Source organism: Sceloporus occidentalis, unplaced genomic scaffold (genome assembly GCF_023333645.1).
Source record: "Sceloporus occidentalis isolate IW3139 unplaced genomic scaffold, rSceOcc1.0.p SCAF_286, whole genome shotgun sequence".
Classification (NCBI taxonomy): domain Eukaryota; kingdom Metazoa; phylum Chordata; class Lepidosauria; order Squamata; family Phrynosomatidae; genus Sceloporus; species Sceloporus occidentalis.
In genome coordinates, this window is record NW_028317266.1 from 230,168 (window position 1) to 251,798 (window position 21,631).

General features: G+C 41.2%; 1 protein-coding gene across 1 annotated transcript in view; it reads right to left on the reverse strand.

The window, feature by feature from the left end:
* Window positions 1-16,740, reverse strand: part of LOC149275456 (tubby-related protein 3-like) — a 42,585-nt gene extending 25,845 nt beyond the window's left edge. Inside the window, exons 1-4 of the mRNA XM_089504707.1 lie at window positions 16,591-16,740; window positions 11,615-11,785; window positions 11,396-11,508; window positions 1,110-1,218 (exon numbers count right to left, since the gene is read on the reverse strand). Of these exons, the coding sequence (XP_089360833.1) occupies window positions 1,110-1,218; window positions 11,396-11,508; window positions 11,615-11,785; window positions 16,591-16,740 (543 nt within the window). The remainder of the gene's footprint in view (window positions 1-1,109; window positions 1,219-11,395; window positions 11,509-11,614; window positions 11,786-16,590) is intronic.
* Between the last annotated feature and the right edge of the window lie 4,891 nt (window positions 16,741-21,631).

A 21,631-nucleotide genomic window follows, 5' to 3' on the forward strand; every position in this document is an offset into this window, starting at 1 on the left:
CCAGTCCGGCCCTGAATATAATCCACAGTGCCACATAAAATACATTCCCCTCCAAATAAAAAACAAATATAATCATTAGGGCTCCCAGTAACTTATTTATATTTGTTTTATTTTTTTTTTGTTTTAGGTTTTATATTGATGTTTATTTTTTCAGTCCATTGATGTACATTTATTATATATTTATTCAATAAAATCTAGTTTATATATTATTTGGTGTTATAGTATAAAACATTCTGTGCATGTATGTTTTTATAATCAGAAGGGGCGCATGTACATAGGGAGAGAAAACAAAAACAAATTCCACAATAGTGTAGTATGATTAGGAAAAGCAGATTACAGATACTGATTGCACTCAGGAATATCAGGCTCTTCAAATATAAGATGATATATCATCTTTATACTTCCTTACTTGTACTGGGTTCGTTTGCAGGGGTCTAGTTATGCCACCATGTCCTGTAAGTGTTTTTAGTATTTTAAGTGTATGAGGTTGGAAGATACTGTATTATTACTGCTTTTACTTTTATAGATTTCAAGAAAATATTAAAGAAAATCTTTCACAATATTTGAAGAGCCTGATATTCATCTATTTGTGTGAGTGCCATCAGTAGTATCTCTAATCTGCTTTTCCTAATCATACTACACTATTGTGGAATTTGTTTTTGTTTTCTCTCCCTATGTACATGCGCCCCTTCTTCTGATTATACCTGTATTTGCTTTTGGAGTATTTGGAGGAATACTTAGGCTGGGTGCTGCAGTGAAACATCGGGGGGAGTATTTTTATATAATTTTTGTTCACATTTGAAATTGAGCACATATATCACGTGTTTAGAAATATTGTGTTTAGGTTTACCACTTTTATTCAAAATACTGGTATTATTGTGTATGGCATTGCCTCCCGATACATCATTGTTGAAATGGTTTAGTTTTTTTTTTTTAAATACACTTGGGTTTGCATAAAAGATGGATGATGCTAAAAGATAGGGTACTAAATAAATTGGAGAAAAATTAAAGTTAAAGACCAGATTTACCAGTTGTGTGAACCCTCTCCGCCCCACGCTTTTCACCTTTGAAAAAAAATGGGTTGTGGTCCTTATTTGGTTAATACTCACATAAATAATTGCTGCTATTTCTTGCCGTACATTTGACCAATCAGCATTGGCTCTCTCAGGGTTTGCACCATTGTCAAATACTGTAAATTTTGTTCCCATGAGGTTGGACCTAAAAATAAAATAGTTTGCAATAATTATCTCTACAGAGTGTACATAATAATACACCCAGTTATTGATTGCTGTTGTAATCTTCAAAAATGCATATTTTTTTTAATGTAGCCCTCAGGGTCCTTTTTTAGTATTCTGTTGTATGTAATAGTCTATGGGGTCACTGATGAAGAAAGCCAATAAAATGGCATCATGCTTTCATGTTGTATTTGGTAGGGGCAGTGCTTACTTCATGTTTTCTTCTGTTTTATTATCTTTTGAATGCAATTCCTCTATATACCACTTCATTTTGAATATTTTACTATTTTATTTACTCGCTGTGTTTGGTCTGGCTTGCGGGATTTCTTCTTGTCTATTTTTTCAGCACTACAAAGCTTTTTTTTTTTTTTTTTTACTTGTATGTGAAAATTTATTGCCAGAAAAAAATGTAATGAATAGGAGGGATGGCAAAGTCTGTCTTGTCTATTGAATTTTGAATTTGGTTTATCATCAGGTTGAACCCCCTCATGGTGGTACCTGTATGCTAAACATTACACTTGATATATTTTGGGATATTTTGGTTAACTCAACTAGTTTATTGACAATTATCATAGAACTATCATACATTTTATATATAAAGAATAAAAAGGGAAATAATTTGAACATATGATAAAAATATGAGAAAAGCTCCATATACCCAGGTATAAAATACCCTCAGTAAAGGATCTATTAACTATGAAGTGGAATTAATGGATCACTCAGATGACCAGACTTGACTGTGATTACGATACAGGTGATTTGTTTTATACACACACTGCTAGTAGGCAAGGGGTTAGAGGGACACTTAGTTTATTTTAACCCCAACATGTCACTGGGATCACAACTGTTCCTGTTCCTGAGTTGTGGCCAGCGCCCCACAAGTGGACTCCAAAGCTGAGTACCCTGCAAGTGGGCAATCTGCTGTGTGCCCTGCAAGTGGGCAACCTGTTGTGTGTGCCCCATCCAGGGGGCTTCCAGTCATGTGTGCCCCATCCAGGGGGCTTCCTGTCGTGTGTGCCCCATCCAGGGGGCTTCCTGTCGTGTGTGCCCCATCCAGAGGGCTTCCAGCCATGTGTGCCCCATCCAGAGGGCTTCCAGCCAAGAGACTTTCCATATATATGTTGTTGTACCATCATCTGCAATACAGATATTAACTGCATATCCTGTCTGTGGTTTATTTCCTGCGCCTGTCTGAAACAACCCCAAACCATCATGCATCGTGGGGTACAGACAGAGCCCTTTGTATCCCCTGCACCTGGGCTCCCATCAGACCTGTTCACCCGGTCCGTGACACCCCTGCCAGCGACCAATAGAGTCACTCTTACAGACCTTTAAATCCTGGCACCAAAGCCATTGGACTCCCCATACCAAGTTGCTCTGAGGTGTACCTTGCCCTGCAATTTTCCAGGGGGACTAAAATTCCCTGTTCCTCCCAGTTGTTCAGAGCCTACGGATCCCTGCTATACTACGGAAGACTTAGGCTAGAAAAATGGCAGAAATAGAAGAGAACAAAGAACATATATACAAAGAACATATAAAAATATTTGCCAAAACGAATATGGAACAGGTGAATATTCGTAGAATACAAAGATTTTTTTCCCCCCAAAGACAAACACGAAGATGAACATGAAGACTTCGCCGGCACCCAGGTCTACTATATACACACACACGAGTATGGTTTCAAAAGAAAAGCCTACTTATCAATAGAAAAAAACAATATATATAATGTGTTGTTAAACTAAATGAGAGAGGAGGAAATTATTCCTGAAAATATGGCAGCAAAAGTGCTTAATGCCTTTCAGCCCTTAAGTGTAAAAATATGGAAACTCAGCCTTAGTCCTGAAGGACTAAAGGGTCTAATTTTAAGGCAAGACAGGAGGCTCAAATTTGCATTTCTCTCTTTACTGACACCAAACAGCAGAGATGAGGCCATTTAAGCCCTTGACAACCCCTCCTTTCTCCTCTTTCTTTGCTGCTCACCAAACAGGTCAGATCACTCACCGTTTTACTGCTTCCTGCCAACGGCTTACTCTTTGGTGACTCCTTCATTAAGGAGCTCAAAAGACACGTGTCGGTGATGACGTCCTGGAACAGAGCCAAATCCTCCATGAGCAAGGTGTTTCAATCAGCACCTCATTTTTCCTCCAGGGCGTGAAGACAGCGCTCCAGCCGCTCTTACCAAGAGATTTCTTGCCAGTCTCCAGTTCCTACCAAGTATCCTTTCACCAGCGCTCCTCCTTTCTGAGAGGAAACGGCAGAGTCAGAGGAACTTCAGCTTTCCCCAGAGGCCGCTCCAACTCGAATGAGTACAAATGTCGCCTCTCCTTTTTCCCTTTAACAGGTCTCATGCAGGATGTCCCCTTTTTTCCCGCAACTGGGAGAGGATTTTGACAGACCCTCAGGTCCTCCAGACAGTAAGAGGCTAACAGATCGATTTTGTGTCCCTTCCCGTTCAGGACAAGCCTCCACGGAATTTGCGCAGGAGTCCAGAGGCCCACAGCTTGGTGAAAACACAGAGTTACGTGGTCTCCTCGAGAAGGGCGCACTAAGGGACAAGGGTTCAAATTCGCTATCTGTGTGCCCTAGACCGGAAATAGTGATTTAAAAATGCACTTAATTATAATGATATAACTAATATAACACTGCCACCACCAAGACAATTTATAAATGGGGTGCATTGGTACCCCAGAGAAATTAGACAGAAAATACACAAAATATGCTTTAACACAATATCTATGTGATTTCACATCACCAAAAAAATTGGCCTAATTGGTAAGTCTTTGCCTGACAAAGGCAGAACTTAATAAAGGAATATTTATTATGAACCAAACATTATCACAGTGCATGCAAAAATGTATGATAAACAGATTATTTACACAAAACAGATAAAAAATAAAAAAGAGAAATTAACAGAAAACCTAACTACTCACTCGCAGGGTAAAGTAACAGTTTTTCTGTCCATAGGGATCCGGCAAGGAAAGATGGAAACATACTAAAAAATTAGATCTTGGTCCCTAGTAAGCACACCAGAGTAATTTCCCAACCTTAGATTTATACCTTCTCAGTTCACCTCAAGCTTCCAAGTCGGAACAGAGGTGGTATAAGTGGCAGGAAGGTATACCTATAGGAACCATAAGTAACCTCCCCTGTGTGTTCTGGAACAATACCAAATTGAGTCCAACTAAAGGACACAGATTTATAGGAAGTGCTCCCTCTGATGTCAAGATGAACCTAATTTCATACACCCGAGAATGATGGCGACTGTGCCTTTAAGAAGAGGATTTGTATGCACGCGCGCCACTAGAGGGCGTGTGAGAGACGGAACGTGTTCTCCGTCTCTGTTGGGACGGCCCTGTAGTTGTGTTCCGGTCGTCCTGAAGATCACGGTGCCGGGAAGAAGATCACGGCGCTGTCAATGCCGGGGAGTGAGCGGGTCTGCCACATCGGACCCCTCTTCGTGCGTCACCATATCGGCAGTGTGGGTCGGAAGGAGGATGCGTCGTGGGACGAAGGTGAGTACCGCGGTGGGGACCTGACAGTAATGGACCACTTCTCCCGTACGCCTCATGTCAACAATAGTGATGGAGTGACCAATGTTCCTTGTGCTGTACTGCACCAGTGGAGCAATATGTGCAATATCTCCTTAAGGTCTCCAATGGCCTGAGTGAGTTTCTCTCTTATAGAAGAAAAAACTATTGACATATATTTGGAGCAACAGAGTGGGACTAATTAGAAAATCATAGAGAAAGGGTAAATGCCACTAATAAGACTGATATCATAAAGGAGATATTCAACTAGCCTGATATTAGTATTATATTATTCTTTTGTTATGGTTAAAGTGCCTATTTAATGTTAAGGATGGAGAGGCGTGGCCGACCACCAATGTGAGCAGAAGCTAATGAGCGTAGCTCCCTCGCCTTGGGCATCAAATTTATCACTAAAGACGGAGATTTAGAGGCTTACTGTGGGGGGAAAACTTGAAGAAACAACCCCAGACTCCTTCCACCTCACGAGGGGTTAAGATGAGCAGAGTTTCCTCCGTGAAAGACTTTCTAAAGCCGGTCCAACATGCCGAGATTCTTGCCGACAATATGGCAGAGGCGGCATCAAGCCGGGGGCAGATCGACGAAACAGACGAGTGGAGGAGTAGAATCCTGAATATACCTACAAAAGAGGACTTGCAGGGTATTACTCAGCAGATCAAAAAGGATTTTGCAGACCTCACTGATCAACTTAAATCCACCATGAAAGAAGAAATCAACACCAACAAGGCCAAAGGATTAACAATTTGGAGGAAGATCAGATGACGCTCATACCACACTGAAAGTTATGGATGACAAACTACTCACCCAGCAACAAGCACTCTCACAGCTTATGGCACATATCACGGATTTGGATAATAGTGGTAGAACATGCAACGTATGCATCAGAGGCCTACCGGAAGGAGGCGATAAAGAAGATCTGAAATATGTGATAACTCCACAGAGCTCTGACCAAAGGGGGTTGAAGGCTCACCGCCACGAGATGTCATATGCTGTCTTCATTCATATAGAGTGAAAGAAGAAATTCTGCAAGCGGCAAGAAAACAACACAACTTTTCTTTTAAGGACGCTGCTTTAAATGTTTTGCCGGACGTGTCGTGGAATACCTTGCAGGCCAGGAAAGCAAATTGGTCACTTAACATATGAAAAGCAAAAAGGGCTCACAGTGAAGAAAGGATCCATTATTCATTCTCTACGCAGGCCGAACGATGTCCCAGATTTTTGCAAAGCCATGGATATACCTCAAACCCCCTACTGGACTGGTCTGTGGAGAATCGGTTGACCTCAGGTCTGCCTCAATTGTCGAGTGCACCCTGGCTGCCCAGACCGCAGAGGAGGAGCAGCAATCCACCCCGACACCTCGCAGGGATCGACAGCATCATACGGAGTGAGCATCATTGCAGTCATAGATTTGCAGTCTCTGGAGGGAACAGCGGACACACTTACCAATCGTCTAAGTGGTATCCTTGGACAATTTGCCTGTCTTTCTGAGACTCTATAAATACTTATTCTTGGGTACTGGCGTGAGAGGTTGTGGATTTGGGTATATGGCTCCTTATGGAAGTATAGCTTAGGATTGGTCCTTGAGTACAGTCACAGCTCTTTTGGATAACGTGGCGGAGGTACCAGGAAGTACTGTTAGGAAGCAGCAGGTGGCTCAGTCTCTGTCTCTTATATTAATAGGTAGTGGGATCCCCCAGGCGGGGGGCTGCCCAACCACAGGAGAGATGGATTTTCTTTTGTGTATGCCACATTGTTCTATTTTCTTTATGGCTACATACACCCCTGTTAGACTGGGTGCCTTGACCAGGGATAAGGACCAGGTTGGACGGCCACTTGGACCTATCCTTGGCACCTACAGTTGCGTTACTGTAATGGTAGTATTCACGTGTTACTTTGCTAGGTTTTAATTTCTTTTATGATTCCTACGTATTGCTCACCTGCATCACCTGCACTTACAGGTACGTCATCTCAAAAAAATGCCCCCACGTTGCCACAATCGTGCTGATCGCAGGGGCGCTGCTGCTGTCTGCCCGGGTGTCTGAGTAGACAGCACAGCCACACAGAGCCCGCCCCCGAGCCTTCAATCCCCAGAAGCATGTGGGGACTAAATATCAGTCAATGCTGTGCTTCAATGCAGCATCAGCATTGAAAAAGTTAAAAAATAATTAATTTTAAAAAAAAATTAACAGCACTGACCTGAAAGTCCAGGGTGCTTCCAGGTCAAATGCTGTGAGTTTAATAACTGCTGCAGAACCAATCAAAGTGGGCTGATGATGATCAGATCACTCCTGCCAATGACCCTGCCTTACAAAGATGAGAGGGGTCATCTAGGGTAATTTTTTTTGTGTGAAAAAACACAAATTATTAATAAAAAAATACAGGTCAGGCACCACAGGGATTCAAACCTGCAACCCTGTGGATTCCAGGTAAATCACTATCCATTACTCCACTGGGTGGATCTTGGATTGAAAAGTCCTTCTGCCTCTCCTTGGACCATGCAGTTCCTTAATGCTCTTGAAACACCTGCCCCTCGTTTGGTCAATTAAGGTTCAATATAAACCAGGCATCAGCCTAGCCTCATTGGTAGAGCATTGTGTTCCTGCCCCCTGTATACTGAGCTACTGCTTTGCTGCATCTGAGCTGTCTCCCGTGCAGAGCCGGCCTTAGGTGTTCTGGCGCCCTGTGCGGACTACTCCTCTGGCGCCCCCCCATCCCAAAAAAAGAAAGGAATAAAAACTTGTAACAAAACTTGTAACAAAACCCCAATCACTATATACTACGCCAAACACTGATGTGGTCTAGGCCTACCACTTAATTGTCTGGCTTAGTAGTAGGGATGCACCAAAACGAATTCTGGACTGAAACCGAAAGTGCAGCATTTACCTGGCCAAAACCGAATATGACCCCCCCAACACCATAAAAAATCTAACACTTTTATTTAAAGTAAGTAACACACCAAAATAGGAGAAAACAATTAAATAATATTTTATATATATATATATATATATATATATATATATATATATATAAAGTCCAAAAATAGTTACCGGCACTCCAGGGACTTTCCAAATAACCACACAAACAACTTCGGTTTTCAAGTCTATATATATCATATATATATATGATTAACAGCAATCACATTCCTATCATGCCCAGGCATACCCAGATTCCAGGATTTACTCGCAGACTTGGCATGATAGGAGTATGATTGCCCTATCTACCCCTTCTCACTCTCTTCTGCCGTATCTACCCCTTCTCACTCCCTTCTCCCTATCTACCCCCTTTCCCATGTCTCACTCCCTTCTCCCTATATACGCCCTCCTAACTATCTACCCTTTCCCTCTTTGAAGTTCACTTACCTTTCAGGAGTCCTGCGGTGGGGGTGCAAGGCCTCTGCCTCCCAGCTCTGCCACTGTATGGAACAGTATAGAATGATGGGAGTTATGATGTACTTTTAGAGCATAATTAGATCATGAAAAAGACATTGGAAATGGCACAGCATAACACCCATCACTCTCACACACTTACCAATCCACACGCATACCAATCCACACGCATACCAATCCACACATATATACCAATCCACACACATACCAATCCACACATATATACCAATCCACACGTATACACTAATCCACACATATATACCAATCCACACTTACCAATCCACACACATACCAATCCACACGTATACCAATCCACACGTATACCAATCCACACGTATACCAATCCACACGTATACCAATCCACACGTATACCAATCCACACATATAATCTAATCCACACATATACACTAATCCACACATATACACTAATCCACACATATATACCAATCCACACATATATACCAATCCACACATATATACCAATCCACACATATATACACTAATCCACACACATACCAATCCACAAACATACCAATCCACTCTCACTGAATGCTTTCCTACCTTTCCTCTTTTCTCCTTACAGCTCCTTTTCCTCCTCTTCGTTCTTCTTCTTCAGTTCTTCTGTCTTCTTCCGGGTCAGAGGGCACGGACAGCGGTGGGCGCGGCTTCAGTGTTGTGCGCCGGGATCTGACAACAAACCCCGGCGCACAGCAGCTGTTGCCGCGCGGATCACAAGGGAGCGGTATCGGAGGTCTTTAACAGACCTCCGGCTCCCTTGAGTGATGTTAAACCGGGTTCAAGGGAGATTCTTGAACCGGCTTAAAATCACTCAAGGGAGCCGGAGGTCTGTTAAAGACCTCCGATACCGCTCCCTTGCGAGCCCGCTCCTCCAGCGGCGGACATTACTGTCCGTCTCTGGAGGGGTGCCGGGTGCCCCCCTGATGAGCGGCACCAGGTGCCGCTCCCCCCCCCGCCGCTAGGTACGCTGCTGGCGGCAGCGGTACGCTACGGTGGCGGCGGCGCCCCCTGGAGTGTGGCCCTGCTCCCGTGTATGATCCAGTCTTGTGTACCAGACGTACCTACCTGTCCAGCTGCTTCCAAGCCGTCTGCCCTGCCTGTTTTTATCCTGCTCTTTCTCTGAAAACCTACAGATGGTGCCCAAGAGAAAATCTAAAGCTAAAGTAGCGCACAGCCCTGAACTGTACACATCAGTCATTTTATGTACCCAGGAAAAAAATACTGAAATACCGTGTTTGGATTGAATGGGTTTGTTAAAAATGAAATTTTACTGCAATGTTTAGGACAATAAAAAGTGTTAAAATGCCCCAAGTAAAACACTTTGGGATGTCATCTTCAAAAAAAAAAATACTTTTGTTGAGTGTTTTTTCTTTTTCTGGCCGCTACTGGGGCGCAACTCCCAGGATACCACATTTAAAAAAATCTTGTTTAGAAACAGCAATGCGCGTCATTCATATTTAACCCTGTAAGTGCCAAAATAAATGAAAATACCAGGCCTATGAGGTGTTTCCAAAAACAGGACGAATACCCAAATACACTTTGGAGTTTTTTCCCCCTATTTACACTGGTTAGATTAAGTTTTTATAGGTGAAACTGAAAATATCTCTCTCACCCCCCCTCCCATCCTGAAACAGAGAAGGAGAAAAAAAAACAGTTATTCATTTAAAAAATAATAATAAAAAAATCATTAAAATAATAAATAATACTAAAAAAAATAATAAAGTGAGCTAAGTGATGTCATTGTGACATCACTGGCATTAATAACATGTTCAGGAGGTCCCTAAGAGGACCTCTAACCATTTAAAAAAAATATATATATATAAAAATTTCAAATAAATTAAAAAAAAAAAAATATATATATAAAAAGATAATAATAATAAAAAACCTTACATCCCATTGCCCTAGCATAACATCTACCCTCCTGCCCCCGTTCACAACCCCCAAACCTGTTAAGCTATAGGCATAAAAATTATACAAAAAATGTACACCTTATAGTATGTTCCCTGGTGCCGGGAAAGTATGGAAAATCTATATAAGGTATTTCTGAAATCAGGACACCTGAACTGATAAACTTCACTAGTTTTTACTACATTTCTCATTCTAACTTTTCAGCTAATCATCCAACTATGGTATCAAAAGAAAGCTCTATCTCTCCTTAAAAAAAACTATATATAGTTTACATGGGTACACTATTCACAGGAAAGGAGAATAATCGCTGAACCGACATAGCGCAAAAATGGCAAAATTGCTCTGGGATTTGAGGTACCAAAAACCGAAGGGGTTAATGTATGCTTTCGATCGAGCAATGTGTTAACGTTAATATTGTTCTAATTTTTTTGTTCTAATTTTTTTTTACGTAAAATTTGGTTTTCATGACCTTTTATGGATGTCGTGGTATGCTCTGATATTGTATATCACCCAGGATTGTAAGTCACTCTGGTCCTTGTCTTTTCCTTTCTTTACACTTTATGGAGTGATATACCTGTGGTGTAACTTGCATTTCATGACATATATATCTATGTTATTTGATATGTGGATTTTGACAATAAAAAGATCTTGAAATAAATAAATGTTAGTTTTGTGTATTTGAATGTTAGATAGATGTTGCTCACAAACACAGACAAGCAGTGGAACATAACTTCTTTTCTTTACTCCATTAACCTCATGCAACACATTAAGATATATATACAACAGACCTAACACAACAGAACAAGTACACATTTCCATTATGCTGCCATCTACTGGCAAAACAGACTACATAGTACCCCAATACGAAACAGTTAAGGATGGTTATTTTGTGCCGTTTTATCATTTTATCTTGGATTAACATGCAGAGAGTGATCAAGACTTGTTATACCTTTTGGAATTACTATCCACATAGCTCTGACATGACTGTGACATGTATTGTATGATACCTGAGCCTATACTTCAGTCACTTAAAGTATTGAGGTGTTACTATGTAATATTTTACTCTGATTAGTTTACAGGCATTCTAGACTTCAAGGCTAGAGATAACACTATGGGGAAGCTGAACACTATTTACTTGGACAAGTTATCCAAGGAGAATCTTTTAATGTCTATGAAAACTTACAAGGCTTTTTTCATCAGGGTGAAGTAGTATGGAGGACATGCTGTTACAAATAGTAATAATAATAATTATAATAATAATAATAATAATAATTTGTCAATGGTTGTTGACAAAGTCCCTGACCTTAGTTTTCCAATAAAATTCTCTCCTCCTCGTGAAAGGTCAGTAGCATCAATTGAAATCAAGTAATTGGAGGTTTTACTTTTCTTCCGCTTTCTTCCAGCTAATAGGAAAACCTTTAAAATTAAAATGATAAGCATTCAGGGATTGGACATGCCAAATACTATAGAAACATAATATAGGCATACACCTTTTATAATTATTTTACAAATAATGTCTCACCTTCTTCTCATTGTCAAGATGTACATAATATGTTGGGTATAATCCCCTGTCCATCCCTTTTTTGTCCCTTGTCACTCTGCACTTGACAGTTACGCCCTGTGGTGCTGGACGCAACACAAATTCCTCCAAATTTTCCACTTCAATTACTGGTGAAAGACAACGGTCCTCCTTCTGTCAAAATACCAGATAACAAAAGGTGAAAGGCAATGCTTATCCATTCAGATAAATAATGTTATACACTATATAATGAAGGTCGAACTCACTTATCATACATAATTTGCCAGTAATTGCAAGTAAAAACCAAGAAAGTCAAATCAACAGTGAAACATTGCTAACATTTCCCCATCAGGTGTTTTCCAGAATAGAACAAAAAGTGCTTGAAGAATAAGAAATGTAATTATGCCTATTGGGGTTTTTTATACAGTGAAAAAAAAACTATTTGATCCCCTGCTGATTATGTACTTTGCCCACTGACAAAGACATGATCAGTCTATAATTTTAATGGTAAGTTTATTTGAACAGTGAGAGACAGAATAACAACAACTGGGCCGCACGATAGGGTGACCACATGTCCCGGAATCATAATAATATATTAATAATAAAAATAATAGAAGTAAAATGCACAATAAATGTAATGCACGTGAATCAAACCCAAAACACCCTGACACTGGTCCGTGGATAAGTTGTCTTCCACAAAACCGGTCCCTGGTGCCAAAAATGTTGGGGACCGCAACAAGTTCTGTTCAGTTTTTACAAATGAAAATGAAAGAAAATGAACCTAAGTTAGGAAAAAAGACTGAGTCATTTGATACATGGGAGTTTATCGAGGCGGAGGTTAAAGACAAATATGTCAATGGGACCTGATGGGATACAACCCAAGTTATTAAAAGAGCTTGGTGGTGTACTCGCAAAACGGTTAACGGATTTATTGTTAACGAATCATTGTTAACAGGAGTTGTCCCAGGGGATTGGAAATAAGCGAATGTTGTGCCCATTAAAAAAAATAACTACAGGCCATGTCTTATGTCTTACATCTGTAGTGGGGAATTTAATGGACACTATGTCAAAGGATAAGAATGTTAAACATACGACATCACATGGGTTTCAAGATCAAAAACAACATGGGTTTACCTCAGGAAGATTATTCCAAAATCATCTGATAGATTTTTTTGATTGGGTGAATGAAGTAATTGATCATGGTGGTGCAGTAGACATTGCATATCTGGATTTCAGAAAGGCTTTTGGTACTGTCCAACATAGAAGACTTATTAACCCCTTAATGACAATACTGTTTCCTACTCGTAGTACATTTTGGGACAAAGGCTCTTAACATTTTTCAGTGTTGCTCTTTAGCTGTAATTTTCTTCTCTCTCATTTTGTGAACCCACACATATTATATATTGGTTTTTTTTTTGACATTTTGACAACCCGACAGCCCCCCTCCACTAGCTCGGCCGCCTTGTCCGCCCCCTCCCGTCCAGGACAATTACTTTCCAAAACTCATGATAAATTGGGTAGACCCATCTCGTTTCTAGGCAGGTCCCAGATCTGCAACAATTTCAACACCACCGGTTGCCATTTCAGTCAGTGCAGGCTTCTCCACATTTGCATCAAATGTCATAGGGCCCAACCCCAGACCATGTGCCCTGGGACTTTATTCCCTAAGCAATGACTATCCCCGATCAATGTGGAGGGCCTTTTGGGTAAGTTACAGTTCCACCCCTCCCCAGATTTAGTAAATTTTCTGGTCCAAGGCTTGGCATTTGGTTTCCATACAGGTGTAGTAGCCATGCCCCAGGAGTCTTGGGAATGCCCGAACCTCAGGTCAGCCTTATCGGACCCAGATGCGGTGAATTTGCTACTGTCCCAAGAATCATAGATTAGTCAGCTAGGTCCGACCTGCGTATGTGGGCCAGTTTCCTTAAGACATGGAACAGACGTTCCATATTTATTTCCCAACTCAGTCTTTCTTCCCCGAGGGTTTTTACGGAAGCCGCTCCATCCCTTTTTCGGCTATTTTCCAGGATCAGTGGTTAGCAGAAAGGTGGGCTTCGTAGATGCTTGAGATACCCCGCTTTCACAACACCTCGGCCCTGTTCGAAATCTATCCCATTGTGGTTGCAGCGACAGTCTGGGGCAGCGTGTGGACAGGTGATACAGTCACCTTTTTTACAGATAACATGGCCACAGTGGAGATCGTCAATAGAGGAAGGTCGTCCTCAGTTCACATTATGGGGTTGATGCGTAAACTTACGTGGTTATCATTATATCATACATTTTTTATTAGATGTTCACATGTGCCGGGAGAGCAGATTATAGCGGCTGACGCGTTATCTCATTTCAATTTTCAGAGGTTTTTCAAGGTTCAACCCTCGGCGGCAGCAGCAGCACCACCAACAACTGCGCCGGTTTTCGACGAGCACATTCTAGCATAGAGATGCATCTGCACACAGCTCGCCATATTATCACGAGAGCGTTGTCCAACAATACCAGGAAGGCATACGATAGAGTAATAAATTCGAATACAAATTATAAAAATAAGTGTATGAACCACTCACAAGTGGACTTGAAGAATGAGCTCATCAAACGACCAAACGGAGTGGATCTAAACAGCTGCAGATACAAAAAACAAGCCCAAATGGTGCAGTATCTTAGAAACTCATGTAGAGATATAACGGAAATGCACTTACAATTGAAGTGGCACTACTAAGGAAAATGTAGTGCATAAGCGTATAGACGAAATTCAGTCAGAAGTGATGATAAAAATCTATCTTGTCCCCGAGTATTCTACCTGAAAATGAAAGTACAGCCAAAGGTAATAATTTCTTATCCAATAAGAATCCAGGGTTCCATAGGTGTGGAAGGTGTAAGCTGTGTAAAACGTGCTATAAACAAGACAAGAAAATCACCAAATTTAAATGTTTTAATACAAAAAAAGAATACGACATTAGACATTTCATTCATTGTGGGTCAAAAAACGTCATATATCTCCTTGAATGTACATGTGGGGCCCAGTATGTAGGTCGAACAACTAGGGAGTTTAAAGTTAGGGGCTTAGAACATCTATGTGGTATACGTAACAACAATCAAAAACACAGTGTCCCCAAACATTGTAACACATGCAAGGACTTCTCCTTGGCTGATTTCAAAATAATAGGGATTGACCTTGTTTCACCCCACTGGAGAGGTGGTGATATTAAGCAAACTCTGGCAAAAAAAGAGACACAATGGATCTTCAAATTTCAAACACATAAATCAGGGGGTCTCAACATCGATTTGGATGTTGTAGCTCTTTTGAACGATTAATAAAAAAAAAAAAAAATGTCACTTACCTTTGCACATTTGAATATTACTTGCACTTTATTATTGTTGGTCCAGAAAATCCCCAACATAGGGTGTTTTATGCACTTATAGCACTTTCATTATTGATTACACTTTTGCACTTTATATGCATGGAACTGCACAGAATATTATCTCTCTATGATACTTAACTTTTATGTATATTATGGGATGATGCTTACAATGTCTTTCTTTGTGCACCTTAAATAGGTCGCAACCTCTTATGCACTTTAGTATGTATAGACTTAATTCAGATCGGACATTCATATACATTTACATGTTTTTTATATTGTGTTTTTTATATTACATTATCATTTAGTGTTTATTTTATTCTCCGTTGTGGGACATTACCGCACACTATTGAAGAAGTGTATAGGACGGTCCACTGCAAGCGATTGTATACCAACTCATTTTTTCTCTTACACGGACTGTTTACATCCGGGATCTATGTATTGACGTCGGGAACACTCTCAGCGAATTACGGAGAAGAAGACCTTTTAGGACGGATGACGCCGACACGTCTTCTCACGCAGGATTGCGTGATGACATACCCGGAAGTATCCCCATATATAAAGACTTGCGGATTTTGTTTAGATAGGTTTATTGCTTGTATTTTACTTTATGTTTTTAATCACTCCTGAAGAAGCCGTGCAATCGGCGAAACGCGTCGAGGGACTGTATATGAATAAACCGGATTTTTATCATTACTTCTGACTGAATTTCGTCTATACGCTTATGCACTACATTTTCCTTAGTAGTGCCACTTCAATTGTAAGTGCATTTCCGTTATATCTCTACATGAGTTTCTAAGATACTGCACCATTTGGGCTTGTTTTTTGTATCTGCAGCTGTTTAGATCCACTCCGTTTGGTCGTTTGATGAGCTCATTCTTCAAGTCCACTTGTGAGTGGTTCATACACTTATTTTTATAATTTGTATTCGAATTTATTACACTATTGTGTTTTTATTTTTTTCCTCATGTATATGCGCTCCATGTTACGTTGCTTGGCTATATATACACTTTAAGGAAGAGTGTTTTCTTGGAAGCTGCTGTCTTGAGGGAAGTTCAATTTATTTATTACTTTATAGCACGTGATATCTCGGATATTCTTTTTACCTAGGCATACGATAGAGCCTGGTCCCTATTTGGCAGATTCGTGTTAGCATCTGCCCCCACAAACGCGTATTCAGTTGCCACCCTCTTGGCTTTTGCAGCGTACTGTCATTTGAGCTTAAACCTCTCATATGGTTCGATTAAGCTTTATTTAACGGGAGTGCAACCTGTCGGGGTGCTTGCTGGAAAGGTAGGGAGCGTAGAGCAGGGTAGCACCAGATGGAAGGAATAAGCCAAATACAAAGTCCGAGTGATAAATCTGGGTCAGGGCAGACAGCAAAGGAGCAATAACGAGAAACAAGCCGAAGTCGAATACCAGGAGGTCAAACACAAAAAGGCAGGATAAATGGGGAATCGCACAGAGCAGAACACAAGGCACTAGAAGCTCAATAACTAAGCTCAGACTGGAGGGTGAGCTGGGTTTTTATATCCTACAGGCCAGGTTCCTCCCACTGACTCACAGGTGTTACCACCTACACCTGTGAGCATAAGTAATTCCCACCATGGGGTTAAGTAAGGTTACTTTTGTCTGCCCTGCACTACCGTGCGGCGGACAGCAGATGGCGCATGAGGACGGGATCGTGCGGGAGCGCGCCTTGCAGGCGGCCGTTGTGGCCGAGTGATCCGCCGCGTGGCTGGCGGCACGGGAGACACGGTAGGAGGACGGGGACATAGTCCGCCCCGCAACGGAGCACGGCGTCCAGCCGAATACCCCGGTAAGGGGTATGATGAGGGGCTGGGGGCCTGACAATATCACTATATTTTCCTAACAAACCCTCACTGATTGCTACGCACCTGGTCAAGACCTTACTGAGAGGTCTGCAAAAAACCAAGCCAGTTAAGACTCCCAGTCGCTTGCCAATTGTATAGTGCTCAAAGCTGCCATGCTTCTAGCATTTTATGGATTCATGCGCCCTGTCGTCTGTCACATTTATCAGATATGTTAGGTTATTACTTGCAAGGATTGGCCTTAACCCGCTTGCATATTCGGGTCACTCTTTTCGAATCGGGGCTGCCTCAGCGGCATCTAAGAATAAGGTTCCAGTCCATGTAATTAAAAAGCTAGGCAGGTGGAACTCCTCCTGTTTCTCTCTTTATATCCCTCAACCAACATCGGAAATGCGTAATGCCTTCACGTCACTCATTCTATAAGCTTGGTTATTCATACTGTCGTGTTTTGTTTATTAATAAAGTTATGGTATGACTAACTTTGTGTCTTCTTCTTTTGCCCTCTATAGGCCTACCTGGTATGTTGTTCATGGCACACCTCAGACCGAATAGACCCTCTCTTGGTCTTTGGTTCTCCGTTCCACTAATCCTATGCAGTTGCCCCAAACACAAATGTTAAGGGTAATGTACATTAGCCTGTAGTTGTGGGAGGGGCTATGATATAGATATCAGCTTAGGGCAAAAAAAGGAAATCAACTATTGGTTGGGATATGTTATAAACCACCTAATGTTAATACTGATGAGGAAGAACAGCTGTTAGAGCAAATTGAGAAAGCTGCACATCTGGGTAACACGTTAATTATTGGAGATTTTAATTACCCGGACATAAATTGGGATAGAGGGAATAGTAGTTCTGCAAGGGGATTCAGGTTTTTGAACCTGTTAAAATGACACCTTCATGTCACAACTGGTACAAGCACCAACTAGAAAGAATAAGATCCAGACAAGAATCCTAACAAACAATGTTGATCTATTGTCAAACATTCAAGTAGGGCAGTGGCGTCTCCAGCTTTCATATTTAGAGGGGGCACATGGGGGGACAGGGACCAAAGTAGGAGGGGGGCAATTATAAAAGCTACATATACACACACACACACATTATATATACGTCAGACATTCATTTTTTACTACATAATATATACTTATCTCTTTGAAATAAAGACCTTGATTAAAATATGATTTCGAAACAACAGCTGCACTGGCAGTTATTTTTTATTCTTTAATATTAGACCCCACTGCTAATACATACTAATATTATACCCTGCTGCTGATATATATATATAGAGACATAAGACCCTACTGCTTATATATATAAATATTAGACCTTGCTGCCGATATATATTAAAATAAGACCCTACTGCTAATATATATACCGTAAATATTAGACCCTGCTGTCGATATATATATATAAATATTAGACCCTGCTGCCATTATGTATAATTATTAGCCCCGGTTGCCAATATATATTGATATTAGCCCCTGCAGCCTATATATATATTAAAATTAGCCCCTGTTGCCAATATATATAAATGTATTCCCCTGCTGCCAATATATATATATAAATATTAGACCCTGTTGCCAATATATTTTGTAGTGAAACAAATTGGACCCTACCCAAGCATTTCCTTGAGCCACGCTCCACGCTCCCTAGCATACCACACTGACTGCAGATCAGGGGAAGACTGTGAGAGTCAGTACAGTCTTCCCTCCTTCTGACTGCACCGTGACATTGAGAGGTCCTCTCCCCGTAATCATCCCCAGAGTCCCTTTGTCCCCTCATTCACTAAACCATACCTCTCTTTTACTTATTCCCTGTAGTAAAGGTATAGATCAAATAAACAACACATGGAAACAGCACGTCCAACTGAATAAGACATAAAAACCCTGTATTTGCAGGTATACATACGTATGGAAACATAACATTGCAGGTATAGATCAACAGAACACACAAACTCAGCTTTGCAGGTATAGATCAACTGGAAATCACATGTAAACTCAGCACTGAAGGTATAGATCAAATAAACACCACATGGAAACAGCACTCCAGGTATTGATAAACTGAATAAGACATACAAATCCTGTATTTGCAGGTAAACATAAATAATGTATGGAAACATAGCATAGCAGGTAAAGATTAACAGAATAACACAAAAACCCAGCTTTTCAGGTATAGATAATTTGGAATTCACACAAAAACTCAGCATTAAATGTATAGATAAAACCCCCTAAATTACAGGCATAGATCACAGGTCGCACACACACACACACCAAAGCCAGCCCTGGCGTCCACATTGACCACATAGAACCTGACCAGCACCCAAATTACACACACATAGGACGTGCAATCTTTGTCCCCAAACAGCCCAGCATGAGTCAACATTGTCCCCAAACAGCCGAGTGTACGCCATCTTTGTCCCATAAACACGCTACCTGTGCCATCTAGGTCTCCAATGCTTAAACACCCTGCTTATACCATCTTTGCTATTTAAAGTCACTCACTAATTCACACAATCATTTATTCTTTCACACAAATTATTTACACATATTCATTAATGCAGTCTCACAAATTCATTACTTCTGTCACTCACTCACACAATTCATCCACACATTAATCCATTCTCTCTCTCTCTCTCTCTCTCTCTCTCATTCTGATTCTTTATTTCAATATTCTTGCTACCCTCCTTTCTCCCTATCTACCCCTTCTCTCTCCGTTCTGCCCTATCTACTCCCTTCTCCCTCCCTTCTGCCCTATCTACCCCCTCCTCACTATTTATCCTCTCTCCCCCTTCTCAATATCTACCCTCTGCTCCCTTTGAAGTTCACTTACCTTGTAGAGGTCCTGTGGTAGGCGTGCATAGCCTCTGTCTTCCTGCTCTGCCGCGGTGCGCACTGCTTCACTGCTGAGCGCTGGAATATGACGCCATATTTGGACCCCGGCATGTATGACTACCCGATTTTGTGCACTGACCCGGCTATCCTGACTATTCTTTTGGCATCTAACCCCTACCCTGCGGAGATCCTTTACTGGATCCTTCTACGCTAGTCCTGTACCTTGTTGATCCAACTCCGTTCCAATATACCTATCTCTACCTGGCCTCCTTGCTGTTGGGATCATCTAAATCCTGGGGTGCTGCTGCCAAGGGCTTCTCCTTCAGTAGTAGTACTTTGGGTGGAAAAACTTCTGCGTTGAGAGCCAGTGTGGGGGTGGTCGTGACACCTTTATGTCCCTTGCCTTCAGAAATGCTTTTTAACACCCTATATGCCACCGGAAGGTCATGTAACACCAGTGCTGCATCATAGAAGCTAAGGCGGAAGTACAAGCAGTAGCGGGGGTTGTCTGCGTTCATCGAGCGGACGTTCGCCAACTGGCAGAGAAGAGAATTCCCCGCAGCGCTGCAGGGAATTCTCCTCTCTGGCAGCCGGGGAAGGTATGCACGATGCACGTAGACAGCCTCCGCTGCTGCTGTGACTTTCACCAGCGATCGGTGATAGACGCCCAGTGTAAGTGCCGGCACCAGCTGAGGTTACCAGGCAGGAGGATCCAGGTCCCCTGCAGCTCATTTGAGGTCTGATTAGAAGGCGACCTCGATTAAAAGACGAGGGGTATTTTTCAGAGCATTTGTTCTGAAAAAACCTTATTATAATCTTATAATCGAGCAAATACGGTACTTGCATATAATGTGGTTTAGACCTCTCTTTTAGCCCTGTAAATTTAGCCATGTAACCCATTAATGCAGTTTTGATATTAATGGGGTATAGAATCACTAGAACTTCCGTCCTGTATTTTTGTTAAGCCCCTTTAGATATTACTATTACCTCTGCCACATGGAATGCTGCTAGCCAGGGGCTGGAGGCATACCTGGGAACTCTTCATGTTTTGCCCGAATTTCCTCCAGGTAAAGGGGGAAATCCTCTGGGTGACAGCCGTCGCGCTGACACCATTTTAAATTGCAGGGCAACAACAGAGACTTGCGACTCGAAAGATTACCAGAACTAGTGCAAGTCTAGCGAATCTAGCAATAAAAGCATGCACAGTTTGCCAGTGGTGTGCCTGTAAGGGTACTACTAGCAAACAGTCTTTATAAAGGTCATGAGCTGACAGGAACGTTTTTTTGTATACAATACTGGCTCTTAAATAAATTATAAAAATAAAAGAAATAATAAACTGTTTTTGATTGCTTTTAATGCAACTAGTCTTGGTATTTTTATTATATTGATTGTGAATTGATCTGATTTTGTTGTTTGAGAAATATCATATATCTTGATTTTAAGCTGTTTATTTTTGTTTTTGCTGAATAACCATATATCTATTTTGGTGTGATATTGATTAATGACAGAATGCTTTCTATATTTAAATATATATATATATATATATATATATATATATAAAGTCCAAAATTAACAATTGCACTCCAAATGCCAAGTTTATGCCCGGTGCCAAATAGCTGTAGCAGTAAATAATATAAAGTCCAAAAATAGTTACCGGCACTCCAGGGACTTTCCAAATAACCACACAAACAACTTCGGTTTTCAAGTCAACGTTTCAGTCTTGTTTATTACAGACTTTCATCAGGACATGACAAAAAACGAAATGCAAGTCAAATTTATACCCTAAAACAACATAATTAGCAAGACTTACCACACCTGTAGTGCAAGGAGTGTCTGAACCCGGCGTGCACCATCCCCCAGTTCGCATGTGCAATACGTCACCTGCTACGTCCGGATCTCAGACGTTCAATCTGTGTGCTGGGTAATCATGGCAACATGTATATTTAAACTGCAAGGAATCTGCATAGTACAAATCTAATATACCGGAATCCCAACCTCTATATATG